The sequence below is a fragment of the Misgurnus anguillicaudatus genome, chromosome 25 (genome assembly GCF_027580225.2).
Source record: "Misgurnus anguillicaudatus chromosome 25, ASM2758022v2, whole genome shotgun sequence".
Taxonomy (NCBI): Eukaryota; Metazoa; Chordata; class Actinopteri; order Cypriniformes; family Cobitidae; genus Misgurnus; species Misgurnus anguillicaudatus.
This window is the reverse complement of record NC_073361.2, coordinates 3,240,745-3,258,496: the sequence shown is the minus strand read 5'-3', so window position 1 is coordinate 3,258,496 and position 17,752 is coordinate 3,240,745. Positions and strand designations below refer to the sequence as shown.

At 38.5% G+C, this 17,752-nt stretch overlaps 1 protein-coding gene across 1 annotated transcript in view; it reads left to right on the top strand.

Annotated features, from left to right (window-relative positions):
- kmt2ca (lysine (K)-specific methyltransferase 2Ca) overlaps positions 1-17,752 on the top strand; it is a 232,967-nt gene that overhangs the window by 201,339 nt on the left and 13,876 nt on the right. The window contains exons 52-54 of the mRNA XM_073864088.1: positions 6,606-6,745; positions 7,036-7,131; positions 8,568-9,684. Coding sequence (XP_073720189.1) covers positions 6,606-6,745; positions 7,036-7,131; positions 8,568-9,684 — 1,353 coding nt within the window. The remainder of the gene's footprint in view (positions 1-6,605; positions 6,746-7,035; positions 7,132-8,567; positions 9,685-17,752) is intronic.

Below are 17,752 nucleotides of genomic sequence, written 5' to 3'. Positions count from 1 at the left end.
AAACTTTGTATAAACTAAGAAACTGATACACAACAGAGCTGTGAACTTCATGTGGCTCATGTTACCATATAACTTTATGTCCAAAAAGTGTTTTTCCACTTCATAGTTTTGTACTGATGAGAGAGATGCAGACCTCTAAGAGAGTTATAAACAGCTGTTAGCATAAATTGTCCACAGAAATACCCTTACTTATATAACTGATGGGTAAATGTCACTGATATTAAGTTACATTATACTTGTACATAAACTTAATCTCAGATAAACATCTGCAGCAATTAATATAAAAAGCTGTTTTCAGATGACTGTTTTCAGATGCCCATCCCCTTATCGTCTAGCGTCGGTTTTAAACGTGTTTCTGTAAGCGCGTATGAACTTTAAAAACACATTGCATATGGCACGTCCATGTGCGCGAGCTCGCGTCTCCGTGTAACGCAGCGCTCATAAAAACGGTGTTGCGTGTAAAGCGCAATGTATGGAATTGCCTTGCATGTAAACAATATAGAATCATTTTACAGCAAATCCCGCAGCGCAGCATTACTCAAAGTTGCCATGAAGGATACGAAAGTGAATATTAACTGTGTCTAACACTGTATAGCATGTAACAGATATCCGCCATTACGGGAGGTCACGCGGATTTGTTTGTAAATAAGCATGTAAACATGGAATCATTATTACAGCACACACTTAAAAGATACAGCAGTTCAGGCTTACTGAAAGTTTCCATGAAGGATATTCAATTCAATTAAATTAAATTTTATTTATATAGCGCTTTTCACAATACTAAATTGTTTCAAAGCAGCTTTACATTAATAGAAGCAGTAAAAGCAAAGAAAAACGACAGATAGCATAACATAATACACAATAGCATAAGCAGTCAAATTTGCTGCGGCTCTGACGCGACATTATGAGCGAGCTTATTACTAATGTAACGTCTAGAAGAGGAAGCTAAGTTAAGCCAAAGCAGGCTACCTCCCCGGGGTAAAAAACCCCCTAGGAGAAAAAAAACAAAAACCCGGGGTTGTTTAGCCGAGGAAATAAAAATAAAAGTCCTAGGAGGGAAAAACCCTTGGGAGATATACATGTATATACACACATATAAACGGATAAGGAGCTTAAGCGGAGATTAAGCGAAGATTAAGCAGAGATTAAGCGGATATTAAGCGGGTCCTGCCGGTGGTCGTTGGTCAGGCATCAGCTGGGCATCACATTGAAGGACGACCAGTAGATCAGAGGTGTGCCGACTTTCACATCTACCGGAACTGGGTCTGTTTGTCCCATTGTCCTCAGGGTCAATGGGACCCAGGGACGAGACAGGGAGAGAAAAACAAAATCATATTAGCGTAGGGGCCATTCACATGTAATGCAAGTGTCACACAGTGATGTGGTTTAATCAGCTTAGTTTCAGACAGACTAACTATTGAGGCATAATTGTTTTATCCACAGTTGAGGATTTTGCAAATTGGGGGCCCACTGCGACGGTATATATGGTAACTAAGGGTCACCTTCCGATTTTTAAGAGAAAATGAAACCTGTCGACCCGTTTGACTAAGGCCTGTAACCCCACTGTCGTCGTTAATGCAGGTTCAGTGGCAAACGGGTCTATATTGCATACTATTTACAAGATCACGAGAAAAACGCCAACATCGCAACCTGACCATACGTGTCAACCCGTTTGACTAAGGCTGGAGGCCCCACTGTCGTTGTTAATGCAGGTTCAGTGGCAAACGGGTCTGTATGGCATACTATTCACAAGACACAAGAAAGCGCCAAAATCGCAACCCGACCATACGTGCCAACCCGTTTGACTAAGGCCGGAAGCCCCACTGTCGTCGTTAATGCAGGTTCAGTGGCAAACGGGTCTGTATGGCATACTATTTGCAATACAAAGAAAGCGCTAAAATCACAACCCAACCATACGTGCCAACCCGTTTGACTAAGGCTGGAGGCCTCACTGTCGTCGTTAATGCAGGTTCAGTGGCAAACGGGTTTGTATGGCATACTATTCACAAGAACACGAAAGTTCCAAAATCGCAATCCGACTATAGGTTAAGATAAGGTTTTTATTTATTTATTTGGTTGGTCTGTGTTATGACCGCGAGTGCTTTGTTCCGTACAGATAACTATTTCGAGTTAAGTACTTTTACTAGACAAATTATGCGAATGCTTTGTTGAAGAGAAAAGTTTTAAGTCTAGATTTAAAATTATCGACTGTGTCTGATTCTCGGACATCGGTTGGTAAATCATTCCAGAGCTTAGGGGCTAAGTAGGAAAATGACCTTCCACTTTTAGACACTTTTGATAGTCTAGGGATAATCAAGAGACCAGAATTTTGCGACCGTAGTGTGCGTGATGGATTGTATTCTGATAGTAATTCTCTAAGATATGAGGGTGCTAGGCCATTTAAAGCTTTGTAGGTGATTAGTGATATTTTAAATTGTATGCGATATTTAACTGGTAGCCAGTGTAAAGATGCCAGAATTGGGCTTATGTGGTCATACTTTTTAGATCGGGTAAGTACCCTTGCGGAAGCGTTTTGAACTAGCTGAAGCTTGTTTACTTGATTTGCATGGCATCCCCCGAGTAACGAGTTACAATAGTCTATTCTAGAGGTCATAAAAGCATGGATAAGCTTCTCTGCGTCAGATGTAGACAGTATATGGCGTATTTTCAAGATATTTCTAAGATGGAAGAATGCTGTGCGGCAGACGTTGGCTATATGACTATCGAAGGATAAGTTGCTGTCGAACATCACACCTAAGTTCCTAACCGTGGAAGATGGCACCACAGTGCAGCCATCTATGTGCAACTTGTAATCTGACATATTATGTTTGTAGCGATTCGGTTCAATAATAAGTATCTCTGTCTTATTGGAGTTCTGCTTAAGAAAGTTATGTGCCATCCAGTCACTAACATCGCTAAGGCAGTCTGTTAGCTTAGAAAACGTGTGTGTTTCGCTGGGATGTGAGGAGATGTAAAGCTGGGTATCATCTGCATAGCAGTGAAAACTTATGTTATGTTTCCTGATAATGTCTCCTAGAGGTAACATGTATAACGAGAACAGGATAGGACCTAAAACCGAACCCTGCGGTACACCGTATTTAACCAGGGAGTGATATGACTCTTCCTCGTTTACATAAGCAAAGTGATAGCGATTGGTTAGGTACGACCTAAACCAGGCTAGCGTCTGATATAAGTGAATAACTGTGTTTAACACTGTTACAGCATGCAACAGTGAAATCCGCCATTACGTGAGATCGCGCCGTTTGTAAACAATGCGAAAGTTTTTCAATCCGAAGCGTGCAGTCTGCTAAGGTTGCTTAACGTTACTGTATGTAGGCTGAACTGCACAAGCCATGAGCATATTAAGTTACATGATAGCAAATATAAATGGTATAAATTAACTGTTAACGTTACTTACTTCTAATCCAGCTCCAGTGCGTTCTCCATTGTTATTCTTAGGTAACGTTAAAGATAAATGCTTCTCTTCCTCAATGTCCAGACATAAATGAAGATATTCCTCACGTGTGTGTAAAGTTTACCTCCCAAACATGCGGTAAAGTCTTTAAATCTGATCAAACTTTACGCTTTGCTTGTTATGGTTGAACAGCTCGTGTCTTCATTACCATGTCAACAGCTGTGGGCGTGACCAAATTAAAGATAATGAAGTCAGCCAGGAAAAACTGTACTCTCTTTACTTCAATGCAGATTACATAAACAGGCAATATTGTTTTCGATTATATTTAGCTTGTTTAAAAGTAGACATTTCAGGCTTTCTTTGGATATGTGTATCATGCTTGTGTGACGAGTATTCGCGGAGTTTCAATTGATTTTTGTAACGTGTTTTGAGATACAGCTGGTGGAGACAGAAATGTCTGGATGCACACCCTGTTTATTTTCTTTATTTGACAAAAACACAAAGATCTGTTGTTATTGTGAATGAACACATATTAAAGAAGACCCTTTACCGTTTCAGATGATGTCAAACACGTAAGTGTATGATTATTAATGATGGAGTATTTTAAGTTGATTCTGCCAAGATAAGGAAAAAACACGTCAAAACGCGGCGTTGCGGTCGGCAACTTATTTGATCATATTTTTTGATCATATTCACTGAAACCAACACTATGCTCCAATAGAACAACATAAATTAGACTGTTTAAGAAAAAACCCGCGCTTCTAGCTCCACCTGGAGCCTGTTATTTGATTTGCAAAAATCCACCGCTCTCGGTTCATTTGGTCCAATCAGCGCAGGCTGGTTCATTTGGTCCAATCAGCCCAGGGCTGTGTAAAATCTGCCTGTCAATCACAGTACCTGCACGCGCCACAGATCCCCATCCCCCTCGCGCGCGTTACAATATCACTTGCATCCGCCTGAATTCATAGGTGTTTTGGTTTGAACAGCGTGATGGCGGAGAGAACTTTCAGTAACAAACTTCCGATTTCTCGGTTAACAACTAGAGCTAGGAAAACAACCAATGAAAAGAAGGAAACAAAGATAGAAAGCGACTGTAACCGTAATAAAACTAGGATCAATATCGGACCGGCATTTGAAAGGAATCTACGAGATTTCAAGCTGAATGCAGAGCTTGCCACATTTCTTCTCAACAGGTAATTGTGCTTTATCAACCATTGATTGTATTTCGGAGTGTTATGTAAGTAATCTAAGTATTCTTGCTAAGTATGCGTTCACAATAGTACTTTTGCACACGCGCTGACGAGAACGAGCTCTGAGGGAAGTTGCTCGGAGGTAGTGGGGGAGGGACATGAAATTGTAAACATTTGGAAACTGCTCAATCCTCCAGAGTTGCCGACGGCAGCTTTAAGTCAAAAGCCAGCTAGGTTATTATTATTTATCCATGAATTGTAGAAAAAATATACAAACTGAAAATACGAAAGAATTTAGCAATTGTTCAAAAATTTGTTAATGTGATTTTATTAGGGCTGTCAAAATTAACGCGTTAATTACGCGTTAACGCAAATTCATTTTAACGCCACTAATTTCATTAACGGAGATTAACGCAACGCGCAATTTCTGTTTGACCCTTGGTCCAGCCCATAGTTGAATGAACAGAGACGCAGACAAATGTGACTCTCTCTAAATGAGTAAAAGGTTTTCATAGAAATAAGAACATTAAGCAAATTGTCTACCAAATCCAATGCTCTAAATGCTCGTTGGACATCTGATATGATCTTTATTTATACGTCTGAGAGGTGTAACGTTACCGTCCTCCGGCTAATGCTTAATCTAATACAAAGATGCGTCTCAATTCATTTTGGTTTCGCTTTTATGCATGACTTAGAAAATAGACTGCAGGACTTGCTTGATGTTAAAAGAGTCATTAAGAGAGATAAAGTTCGGTACCTGATTAATGTTAAAGAGTTATTAAGAGCGACAAGACTCAAAAGCGATCCCCTCACGCTGACTGACTGATATCTGAAGCGCGTGCACACAGACGCGCGAGTGCGCGACCCTGATATATAGACATCTACACAAAATTACAGTTTTACAAATATCTGTTTTGATAAGAATTCACGCAGGTAGGCTCTATAATCTGTTATGTTTTAAGTAAATGTTTGGTTAACTGTTGGGTAAAACTATCTGATGTGTAACATTATATTAGATCACTTAGATTTTAAGCAGTCTGTCTCAATGTCAATCAAACAAAAGGAAAAAAAGTTGAACATACATTGATGATGTTTTTGCTTTGTGTGTGCTAAATCTATTAGTTTTACCAGTGATTTTAAGGTATTGATGTGGTAATATAATGTATGGATGTGGAAATGTTTGTGGTAATTTGACTCTTTCAACTTCAAACACGTGTAGTTCTGTCATATTTTGTTATATTTCAACAAATCATGCATTGTTCTATGTTTTAATAGAAAATGTCAAAATATGAACAACTATTTTTTTTAAATTTGCTAATTCCGACTCAACTTGCCAGCACAGGTCACAAATGATGCAGCAGCAAACAAAAATGGAGAAAGAAAAATCTTCTGAAAGGAAAATTCATATACAAAACAATGGCTGGTGATTCTGTTAAAATGTAAACAGGCTGTTGTTAACATACATTTGCATAGAGCATCTATATATGTATATATGATTAGAATATTAAAAACCTGAAAAGTATTAAATTAGGGTAAATTTAGAATGGATAAAAATGTGCGATTAATTTGCGATTAATCGCAGTTAACTCATGAAATCATGCGATTAATCTAGATTAATTTTTTTAATCTATTGACAGCCCTAGATTTTATACATTAATGTTGTAAAATAAATAAATCCATAATAACCATAATAACCGTACATCCGTGATTATTTATTAGACTATAACCATACCATCAAAATCTATAATCGTTGCATTCTGAGAAAGTAAAGACGAAAGCAGAACAGCTTGCTGTTTATAGCTTACACTCTCCAGTCAGGCTAATTAACCAGTTATAATGTTGACCACCAAACAGAAAATGCTCTTCACTACTTCTGTAGACGAGAAATGGCATAGGGAGACCATAACAACTTTATTCATTGTGTTCTCAAAAATGATTACCTTTGCACTGCTAATGCAATATTTTACCAGTTGAGGTAAAGGAATTTTTTTTTGTTCCAGGTTCTGTTATGGTGAGACCAGGCTACCAAATGGGTGGAAACAGCCCAGGACCTAGACCACAGTGTTGTTCTAATTGCAAAGTGGTGGTTCTTGGGAATGGTGTCTGCAAATCTACCAAAGACCTACCAATAAATAAACAGGTATAAAACACAAAATTGACGAAGATGATTCTGGATCAAAGATGCTCCAATTACCATTTTCTTTTGGATGCATATACCACATTTATAGCACTAAAACATTAACAAATACAGTTTAACCCATTTCAGGTCATTAAAATCATAGCATAACTTTGATGTCTCTCACCCTTTTCCCCTCCACTCCCCTTAATATTATGCAAATGTAAGGTTTCCTTATGGCATCATAAAAGGTCTGAAACGTATGCAAGCTTCTGCCTAGGGTTAACCTGCTTTTACAAATGTCCTTTTCACAGGACCGTGGAGGATCTGAGAGGAGTCTTGTCTTCTGCAGCCATAACTGCTGTGTTCTTTACTCAGCATCCATGCAGACTATGTCAGCAAATAACAAAGTGAGTAGTGCAGTGATTTAGGTTAAATGTTTCTAGGATCTCACCTTACAGTCTATGCTATCAATGCCAAAATAATAATGACACTTTTTGTGCACTTAATAGAAAATTATGTTTTTTCAACTAACTAACCAAGTAGGGATGTTGCGGTGGCAGAATTTTCCCATCTGTTATTTACTTTCACTTTTGAATTAGAAGCAGTTGTTTTAAGTAAAGCACTTGCCTACACCGTTTTAAATCCCTTATGAATCCGTGTGCGATGCGAGGTCAATAATTGTTTTTAGGAATGTTCCGATAAATCGGCCAATGATGCTTGCAATGCTTCTTAATGAATTACAGTGCAATGCCGCTACATACAAAAGCCGCAAGATAGACCGCAGAAGAACCATTTACACTCGCAGCTCCAGGAAATGGTTTAAGCATATTTTTATATTACTGTTCTTCAAACCTTTTCAGATGTTTTCATAATAATAACGAATATGTATGATGCTTATATTTGACGAGTGTTGCTTTTTGAAGGCACGTTATAAACGACTCAAACTAAACGTGATTACAGATTGATAAAGACTTGCTGATCAAAAGCAGTAGTACATGAAATAGCTGTGCATAGTATCAGCTTTGCGATTTAGAATCGTTATCGGCCAGGTATTATTAGTGAATATTGGTATTAATTAATCCCTAATTGTTTTAAATAAGTGCTTGAGCCAGTGTGCACAGGTACTTCTGGCGGAAGCCCGCCAGTCCCAAGCTGAGAAACTGTCTCTTCCTCCATTTAAAGTGCTGCTTGAATGATGGGTTTATTATTTTTCTTAATGAAAAACACAACAACAAAATAGTAGGTCATCATTGTCAGTCAGCTCCCCTCACACACTCTGACAGTAGTAAATAAAAATCCTGCTGCTCTGTATTGTGACGTACTTTCAGCTTACGCTGAATTCAGGCAACAGACACTTCAGTTTTTAGTGTCTGCTCTCTCTAACGTAACTAAATGATTTAATTACAAGAAAAAATCTAACAACGGTGGAAGAAGTTGCCGCGGTGTGCAAGTGATCTAATCCTGAGAGGCTAAAACACTGTTTATACCTGTTACATTGACTATCGCAACATGCCTATATCCCAGTTAACTAACCAAATTAATTTAAAATTACATTTATTTTTTACATTCATAACAGATGTTAAATGCTTTCAAGAAGCTTTTGATTTAAGAACATTATTATAAAAAAATATATGTATTTTCAGCATTTTATGATATTAATGTTTTACATTTTTATGAATACATAAACTGTGTATTAAGATTTTTTACTAAGCACACAAAATGTGTAAGCAGTATTTTTATGGCACCCAGGGTATGAAACAAGTTGTTTATTTTTGTAGCTTAATGTGTAAAAAGACCATAAAGTTTGGAACAAATGTGTATTTTTTTTCTCTTGCTCTCATAGCCAAATATGTCTTTACTGTCTAACTCTGAGGACAAGCAAAGTCCAGCTAAGGTGCTCCATAAGTACAGTAACAACATATCTGATCTTGATGTACATTGTCTGGCTCAGCTACAGCCTAAGCAGTCTCCACCAACCCCTCCACTCAGAGGAGATAAGTCTGATACTCTTAAGGTCACAGTCAAACTAAAGCCTCGGCCCCAAACGTTGCACAATGGAGGGGATGAACTTCGCTATTTGTCAGGGAAGCGCTTTAAGGCTCTGCGTTGGAAGAAATGGAGCATTCAAATTGTGGTGCCTAAGGGCAATTACCACCTATCTGGGGAGCACGAGGTTGATGAGCTGCTGAAGAGACTGGGGACCTCTCTTAGACCTGATCCAATGCCCAAAGACATGCGCCGCTGCTGTTTCTGCCATGAAGAAGGAGATGGACTCACTGACGGGCCAGCCCGCCTTCTCAACCTTGATCTGGACTTGTGGGTGCACCTCAACTGTGCCCTGTGGTCAACTGAAGTGTATGAGACCCAGGCCGGAGCTCTCATTAATGTAGAACTGGCCCTGAGGAGAGGCCTGTCAGTTCGTTGTGCATACTGCCAGCAGACAGGCGCCACGAGCGGTTGCCACCGTTTGCGCTGCACTAACGCATACCATTTTACTTGTGCCGTTAAAGCACAGTGTACCTTTTTCAAAGACAAGACCATGTTGTGTCACATGCACCGACCCAGGGGAACCAGCGCGTTTGGAGGTGTGCTGTCAGGGACAGAGCATGAACTCCGCTGCTTTGCCGTGTTCCGCCGGGTCTATGTGCAAAGGGACGAGGCGCGACAGATTGCCAGCATTATTCAGAGGGGTGAGCGGGAACACACCTTCCGTGTAGGCAGTCTGGTTTTTCATTCTGTTGGTCAGCTGCTTCCCCAGCAAATGCAGGCCTTCCACTCGATGTCTGCTATCTTTCCTGTGGGCTATGAGGCCAGCCGTATCTACTGGAGTATGCGCTGCGGGAATCGTCGATGCCACTATGTGTGTTCCATCGATGAGAATGACGGTGAACCTGAGTTTATCATTCGTGTGGTGGAGAGGGGTTATGATGACTTGATACTTACTGGATCCTCACCAAAAGGTAAACGAGAGCGAAAATATTTAAAGGATAAAAGGCACTTTTAAATGTGTAATCCATATCTAAACACTTAATTTTTTGTCATCTGTTACATTAAGTCAGAAAACATCACTTGTGTGACTCAATAGAGCTTTTCACACTGCACTTAACCCTGGGTTAACTCTGTTCTAAACCCTGCTTTTAACCCTAGGTTAAGAAGCGTTTCACACTTATAATTTAGAAGCAGGGTAATCTTTATACAGAAAATGTACCGGAATTGGAGTAAAAAGACATCCCAGGAGGCTTAAAACAGTCATGAAGGATTTACATTGCGACATGTTCTGTCACTAATGTGGAAGTGTGAGACAGCGGCAGCGAACTATTTTAATTCAGTCAGTTTGACATCGCTTTTTATCTAGTCATGACTGTTGACACAGCACATTTGCAAATAAAAACTTTAACCTAGGTTTTGGGAATGTACCTCTGTGTTCCTGTATAGCTCAGTGGTAGAGCATTGCATTAGCAGTGCAAAAGGTCATGGGTTTAAACCAAGGGAACACACATACAGATGTGGCCTTTAAAAATGCGCATCTCAGAGAGCAGAATGCCGCGAGCAATTCCAAAATTCTGCGGGATCCTGCAGAAGGGGGTTCGGTGTGGGACGCAGTAAATACAAAATCCTGTAGATGGCAGTGGTGTTTCATGTAGGGCAGGCCATATGTATGCTGGACTTTATGCTGAGCATACTGTATGATATTAAAGTAACATGACAGGGATTCTCATTGTTTTGGCAGTACTTTTATGTCACACGTAAGCTTTTTGGTATACTTTTGGTTGGTGAAGTTTTTTTTGCCAATTATATAAACAGTCACGTATTCTTCATAAAAATCTGACTCAAACGCACATCATTTGTCTTTTTTTTGTGTACTTACAGTAGAAGAGATGTGATGCATGATAACATAAAAATGATAATATAAAAATAGAAAGTTAGTTATAGTTCAGGTTAGGGGTAAAACTTAAATTTTTTTTTAAGTTGGTGTTAAATACAAATAATATTAATTTGAAATAAGCAATTATTACAGTTTAAAAAACTTAAATATATAACTCTGACCTTCTCATTATATATTACTACACATCAGTCGCGTAGCTATGGGTGGGCCTGGGTGGGCCTTGGACCACCCACCTGTCAGCTAGGCCCACCCACCTCCCTATCCAGTAAAGCCTATTAGTTATCCTAATGAGTAAATTATGTTGCAATTATCACTATACTTGACCTATAAAATATTTTTTTTAAACTCTTGTTTGCTATTATAATGAGGAATTAAAGCTGCAAGCAGCAATGGAAGGGCCCTCGCACGCATGTGCACCGCCACCCTATGGCCTTAGTAAAGCAGTGAACCAGGGGTTTTTAAATTTAAGTGGGTAAATATAGGTGGATATTCAAAAGAACTTTGATGTGTAACACTGTGTAAAACCTGACATTTCCTGCTTTGGCCAGCTGACAGTCTTGCCTGGGCCCGGGACAAGATAATCTTGGAGGGCCCCTCGGCCCCCCTACTTTTTACTAGTAACAAGACATTTGGCATTATCATATTCATGACCCACGAATATTGCATTATTATACATTGTATTCAACATTTATATAGTAAATAAATGTAGTACTGACACTATATACTTACACAAAATAACTTTTATTTATATAACGTCAACCCCCTCTTTTGAAAACCTCTTTTTTCTTCTTCTCTTTTCTTTTCTGAGCACCGGACTTGTGCTGAGTCTGACCAGATATTTTGAGCGTACTGAACTTCAAATCAAATGACATCATAAAATTTTGATCAGTGGCCAAACCATTTTTGTGTTGGCAGGGGGGTTTCTTGACCACTATTTTAAGTATAGGAAGAAAACAAATAAACGTTTTTTTTATGTATCTCAAATACAGTCACCTCCATAAATATTGGAACAGAAGCACATTTTGTGTTATTTTAGCTGTTTACCAAAATGTATTCCAGTTACAGTCATATTATGAATATTGGCTTACAGTGCACACTCACATCCATAATGGCTGAAGGATTTAGGAATTACAGCTATTTAATATGTAGCTCCCCCTTTTTAAAGGGGTCAAAAGTAATGGGACAGTTGACTTAAAAACTGTTTTATGGACAGGTATTGTCTATTTGTTAAATAATTTCCACATGAATGACAGATGTTAAAGGTCTGGAGTTGATTTTAAGTGTGGTATTTGCATTTGGAAGCTGTGGCTGTGAACCCAAATCATTTGATTCAGGGACATCTCCATGCAAGTGATACAGACCATAATTAGGTTTCAAAAACACAACAAATCCATCAGAGAGATGGCAGGAACATTAAGAGTGGCCACATCAACAATTTGGCACATCCAGATAAAAAACAACACAGTGGTGAGCTTAGCAACATTAAAATCCTGTATGTCTAAATGGGATAACAGTGGTGGATGATCGCACTATCCTCTCCATTATAAAGAAAAACCATCATAACTGTGGCTGGAGTACATTTTGGTAGACAGCTAAAATAACACAAAATGTGCTTCTGTTCCAATGTTTATGGAGGTGACTGAATTAGATTTTTTTCCACAAATATGCCTATTTTCTTTATTATTTAACAATTGCAGTGTTTCCCACAGGATTTTGAGAGACTGTGGCGGTCACATGCCGATTAGCATATATGTGGCGGCATTGCGTCGTGTTTTACTCTTTAATCTGTCACATTATATTGCATTTTAACACAACTGAATGCTATTTTTACATATTATTTGTTCTGTTGTCTATCAAATAGTGACTAAACAGGACCCAGTAACGACCCAGTGACTCAGGTGTGTTAATGTCAATGTAAATCCAATCAGCTCTTTCTTGAACTGCTGCTAAAAACGCACCCTCATCTGACAAAATCATCATACATTTACATTGAGGCTGTACTGATGTTGCTCTTCTCATCAGTGTTGTTGCGTTATGAGCGCTTTTTATTTTAAACACGAGTGGTAGTTTTATTGTATATCAACGCGTATAGCGCAGACAATTTGTTGCAAATTCAGAATATGAGAGAATACACGGTTAGTGTTACTACAGAACACGTGGACGAGCATACCGCATCATAGGTAGGGAGAGAGCTCGGACACAGACTCACACCAGAACAGGTATGTGTGGAAATGCTGACCTTTTGTTAAGTCACTCATGATGAACTCGATCAGCCATCTTCTATATCAGTGACATCCGTGACTGTTGACGTTTACAAGAAAAAGAAAGTAAAAGGAACACGGAGTTAAAATACTTTTGACTGTAGAGAGAGCCGCGCTGCTTGTAACAGGAGAGAGAGGGGAAGGGCGCACGCTGTTGAGGCGCTGCATGCAACGAGAGAGGGAGGCGCGCTGAGCGCTCACTACAATGAATATAGTAAAATAGAAATGTAAATGGTAATCGTGAAATCTATTTGTGGCGGCCAGTGTTGATTCTATGGCAGATAAATCAATGTATGGAAAACACTGAATTATTCCATATCCAGTTCTGGGCCCCCCCTCATCCTGGGCCCGGGACAACAGACCCGTTTGTCCCCCCCTGTCGGCGGGCAGTGGATGGCGCTATGACTGTATGTGAATTATTCCATGTTGATGTGTTCAAGCCAGGGCACTTATCAAACATGTGAAGTGTGGGTCAGATTAGAAATTGTAAGCCTGAGTTATAACAACTTCCTGTTTTATGGCGAAAAGACGAAATTTGGCAGGCTGCCACGGACACACGCTCCAACAAAAACTCAAGATCTTCGCAATTTAGCATTGCAGAGGCCTTTAGATGACACAGACCATATATGGTTTTAATCTAATGAAATCTGTAGGAGGAGTTCATTAAAGTACGAAGCCCAGAAATGGCAAAATTTGCACTCAAATTACAGAGAAAACTCAAAATGGCCGACTTCCTGTGGGGTTTACAGCTTGGTTCCATGACACTTTTTTGTAGGTCTTGGAGTGATACATGAACCTACCACATTTCGTATCTGTACGTTTACCATAGCGGGGGGGGGGGGGGTCTGCTCTTTTAAACTTTTGTAGGTGGTGCTATAGAGCCATTTTTACACCCCCAGTTCTGAAGCCTATATCAAGTGAAAATGTTTACCCCATTTGACATGTGTGCAACGTTTCATGGCTTTTTAAGGTTGTTTAGGCTGTCAAAAATGGAATTCATTTAGCGATATTTTGCGAGACCGCCACGGACACGCCTTTTAACGAAAAGTCAAGGTCGTCGCTATTTGTCATCACACAAGGTCTTGAGATTAGACGGATATATGATGTTGATATGGTTAAATCTCTAAGAGTTGTAAGTCACAGCGTAAAACATGGTATTTCCTGCTGCCTCTAGGTGGCGCACTGGCGCTATGACTGTTACTGAATTATGCCATGTTGATGTGTTCAGGCCTGGACACTTATCAAACGTGTGAAGTCAGGGGCAGATCGAACAATGTATGCCTGAATAACATCCGCTTCCTGTTTCATGGCGAAACATCACACTTTGCCAGGCCGCCACGGACACGCCCTCTAACGAAAAGACAAAAGCTCTTCAATTTAGCATCGCAAAGGCCTTTAGATGATACTGACCAAATATGATGATGATCAGATTAGATCTCTAGGACGAGTTCGTTAAAGTATGACACTTGGAAATGTCAAAAAATTACAGACAAAATTAAAAATGGCTGACTTCCTGTGGGGTTTAGAGCTTAGCTCCAAGAGACTTTTTTGTAGGTCTTGGAGTAATAGATGATCCCACCAAATTTCATATCTGTAAGTTTTTCATAGTGGGGGGGGGGGGCTGTTCTCTTGAAATTTTGCAAGTGGCGCTATCGAGCCATTTTTACACGCCCACTTCTGACGCCTATACTACATGTAAATTTTCGCCACTTCTGACGCGTGTGCAAATCTCCATGAGTTTTCGAGTATGTTTAGGCCCTCAAAAATGCGATCCATTTCGGAGAAGAAGAAGAAGAAAAATAATTACAAACGGAGCAAAAACAATAGGGTCGTCACACCCCGGTGTGCTCGGGCCCTAATAAGTTAATTTTGTAAATAGTATTGCAATAAATAGCGCATTTTGAACAGCCTCCTCGCCCCTCCTACACCCCACATCATAGAAATGAACACCCGGTTTAAGGCTGACACGTAGGAATAATGAGAGCTGTGCTGCTTCATTGTCTTAGAATGAAGGTCACGAAGACCTTCGGTGAGAAGACTTTATTACAGCTTGATGGTGCACCCTTTAACATTACCATTGAGGATTCTGAACATAAGGTGTTGGTTCAGCAGCTAAAAAAAGAAAACTCTTTGCAGATAACATTTGCGCCCACTTTTGCACCCATGAGCCTTCTGGTCTGAAAATGAGGTGTGTTCAGGCGCATTGTTAGTGCGTTGCTATTTTGAAGCAAATAAAATAGACTACGCCACTGACCAACTAAAACCTGCTCTTAAGTCAATGGAGCAATATTGCTTTTGTTATTTAATGAGCGCGTTAGTAATATGCGCCTACGGGACGACAACGCGCATTTGCTTATCACATGGATGCGCAGCAGCACACAAACGTTTAAAATATGAAAAAAAATCTAAGGATTAAAATGTTTAAAAAGATTATTATTGAGTGCCTTGGACATAAATGAGGACCGAGTATGAGACGTTAGAAGGCGTATAAAGCTGCTTCACCTGTAGCCTGGTGGTAAGTAATTAAATGTTTTGCTTTAAATAAGTGCATTTTTTTATTGCATTTATTTAGAATTTTTTTAATGCTACCCCACAGATTTATTATATATGATGACTTTGTACCTGTGGATATGATGAGATGAGAACCGTTTTTATGTTATGCTTTAATTTCAAAACACCCGGCGCTGTTCTATTGCTGAAACGGCACGTTTGTAAATTATTTATCTCCTGTTCGTTACAAATAAACTATTTTAAAGTACAAACCTTTTCTTGCATATTTGTAAATTATTCTTTGAGATTACACCGATCATGCTATCCATACATTTACAACAATTAAAAGCCTGCTATTTTTACTTCCATGAATGAAAAAAAGTTTAAATGAAGAATTTCGTTGCAAAACAATATAACTCCGTTTTTAACATTTTTGTCAAATTATTATTATGTTATCAGGTTATTATTTTGTTTTATAGTGCTACTTAGCTGTATTTTCTAAGTTATGAATGTTTAAATCAAAACAAATCAACTGCAGTTGAATTGATATTAATTGGAATGCACAACCAAAAAACAAGATTTCTGAAAAAAAAACGGAATTATCTCTTTTTGCAACAAAACTCTTCAAATACCAACAAATTAGGATACTATTTAAAGTATTTTTAAAGTACAAAGCTTTTCTTGCATATTTGTAAAATATTCTTTGAGATAACACTGATCGTCTGGGCTGTCAATACATTTACAGCAATGAAATTACAGAAATGAACCTGCTATTTTTACTTCCATGACTGAAAGAAAACAACTTTTAAAGGTTTTAATACCAAAAACTTACAATTTCATTACAAATAAAAACAACTCAATTTTTTAATATCAATCCTAATTCTGCCAAAATATGGAATCGGGATGGCGCCACCAACTGGCTTTTAAAGGGGATGAGAGATGAGACTCTTATTGGTTTATTGCGCTTAGATTGTTAAAATAGGGCCCATACAGGCTTTTGTTATTAATAAACGGTGATATATTGAAGCTGGTGTAGTTGTGTGTTTGTATATTTTGATAACAGATGCATTTTGGGTTAAGGCCCACCTGATTTTCTCTGGGCCCACCCACATTGTGAATCCTGGCTACGCTAGTGCTACACATATAAAACACATAACTGACATAAAGAGATTTTATTAAGTTACTTCAATCATTTATTTTAGAGATATTTACAAAGCCACTGAATTATTTTTTTACAGTCTGTACATTATGATCTTATAGTATTATTAAATGCATATAAATAAAAATGTGTAAAACTAAATAAAGATGTCATACACGGACTGTATGTAAGCAGAGAAGATGTGATGTATAACTGAGTCTTATAACAAACCGAAGACCTTTGAAGAGACCGAGAGCAGTTGCGCAATATCATTAACTAATTTATCTAATTTTACATTTAGTTCCTTTTTGTATCGGAACATTTTTTAATAGCTTTAACATGGTTGTAATGTGCCTTTCGTCATTGCTGTACTTTTAATATTGGTATGAAACACGACATAAAATTCGCACTGGTGTTTCACTGGGAATTTGTATGTTATACTTTTAACTAGGTAATAAGTAAATAAAATCTATTGCTTTTATTATCCACCATATATTTTTAGATTATTAAATAACAAATATGGCCGTTTTAACACAAATTAAGTATTTATTTATTGGTAAATCCAGAACAACGAGTAGCAATGAGGTGTAAGTTTGACGGTTTCACATTTAGACTTCTTTTACTCTGTCAATCTGAGGCGCGCTGCTTGTTGCATGTAAAAACCATCAAAGTCTATTCATTCTGATTTGTGAACTCATGTTATGCTCGTCCCAATGCCAAATATTCTGTTGTATTATTATTTATTCCCTTTTTATCTTAAACCGAGTATAACTCCCAAAGCTGACCACCCCCAAACCTGAAACTACACTTGTTTTGTCCAGATTTATTTGGAAATTTTTTCACAGTACTGTTTTTCACTTAAGCCGTTTAATGCAGAAGATGGCAATTACACATTATTTTTTTTAAAATTTAACCGCTGTTTTCGAATAACACGCATTCACAAATCATGTGAATTTACTGGAATTTACAGACCTGTTGGCCTGTGACATCACACTACCACGAGATTTATTCAAAAGCATACTGAGTCATTTACTGTCTTGGGGTGCTAAGACGTCACATGCCGATCAGTCTGCACAGCGCCGCAAGAAGCCCAACGAGCACTGACCATTGAGTCAAATAAGACAAGCATCAGAAAATTACTGAGATTTGGATGGCCATGTCAGTACCATTTGTTTTGCCTCAAAATGCAGAAAAATTATGTTTTTAGTAAGGCATGTTTGTTAAAACTATTTTTTTCCTGTTTAAACTAAGGC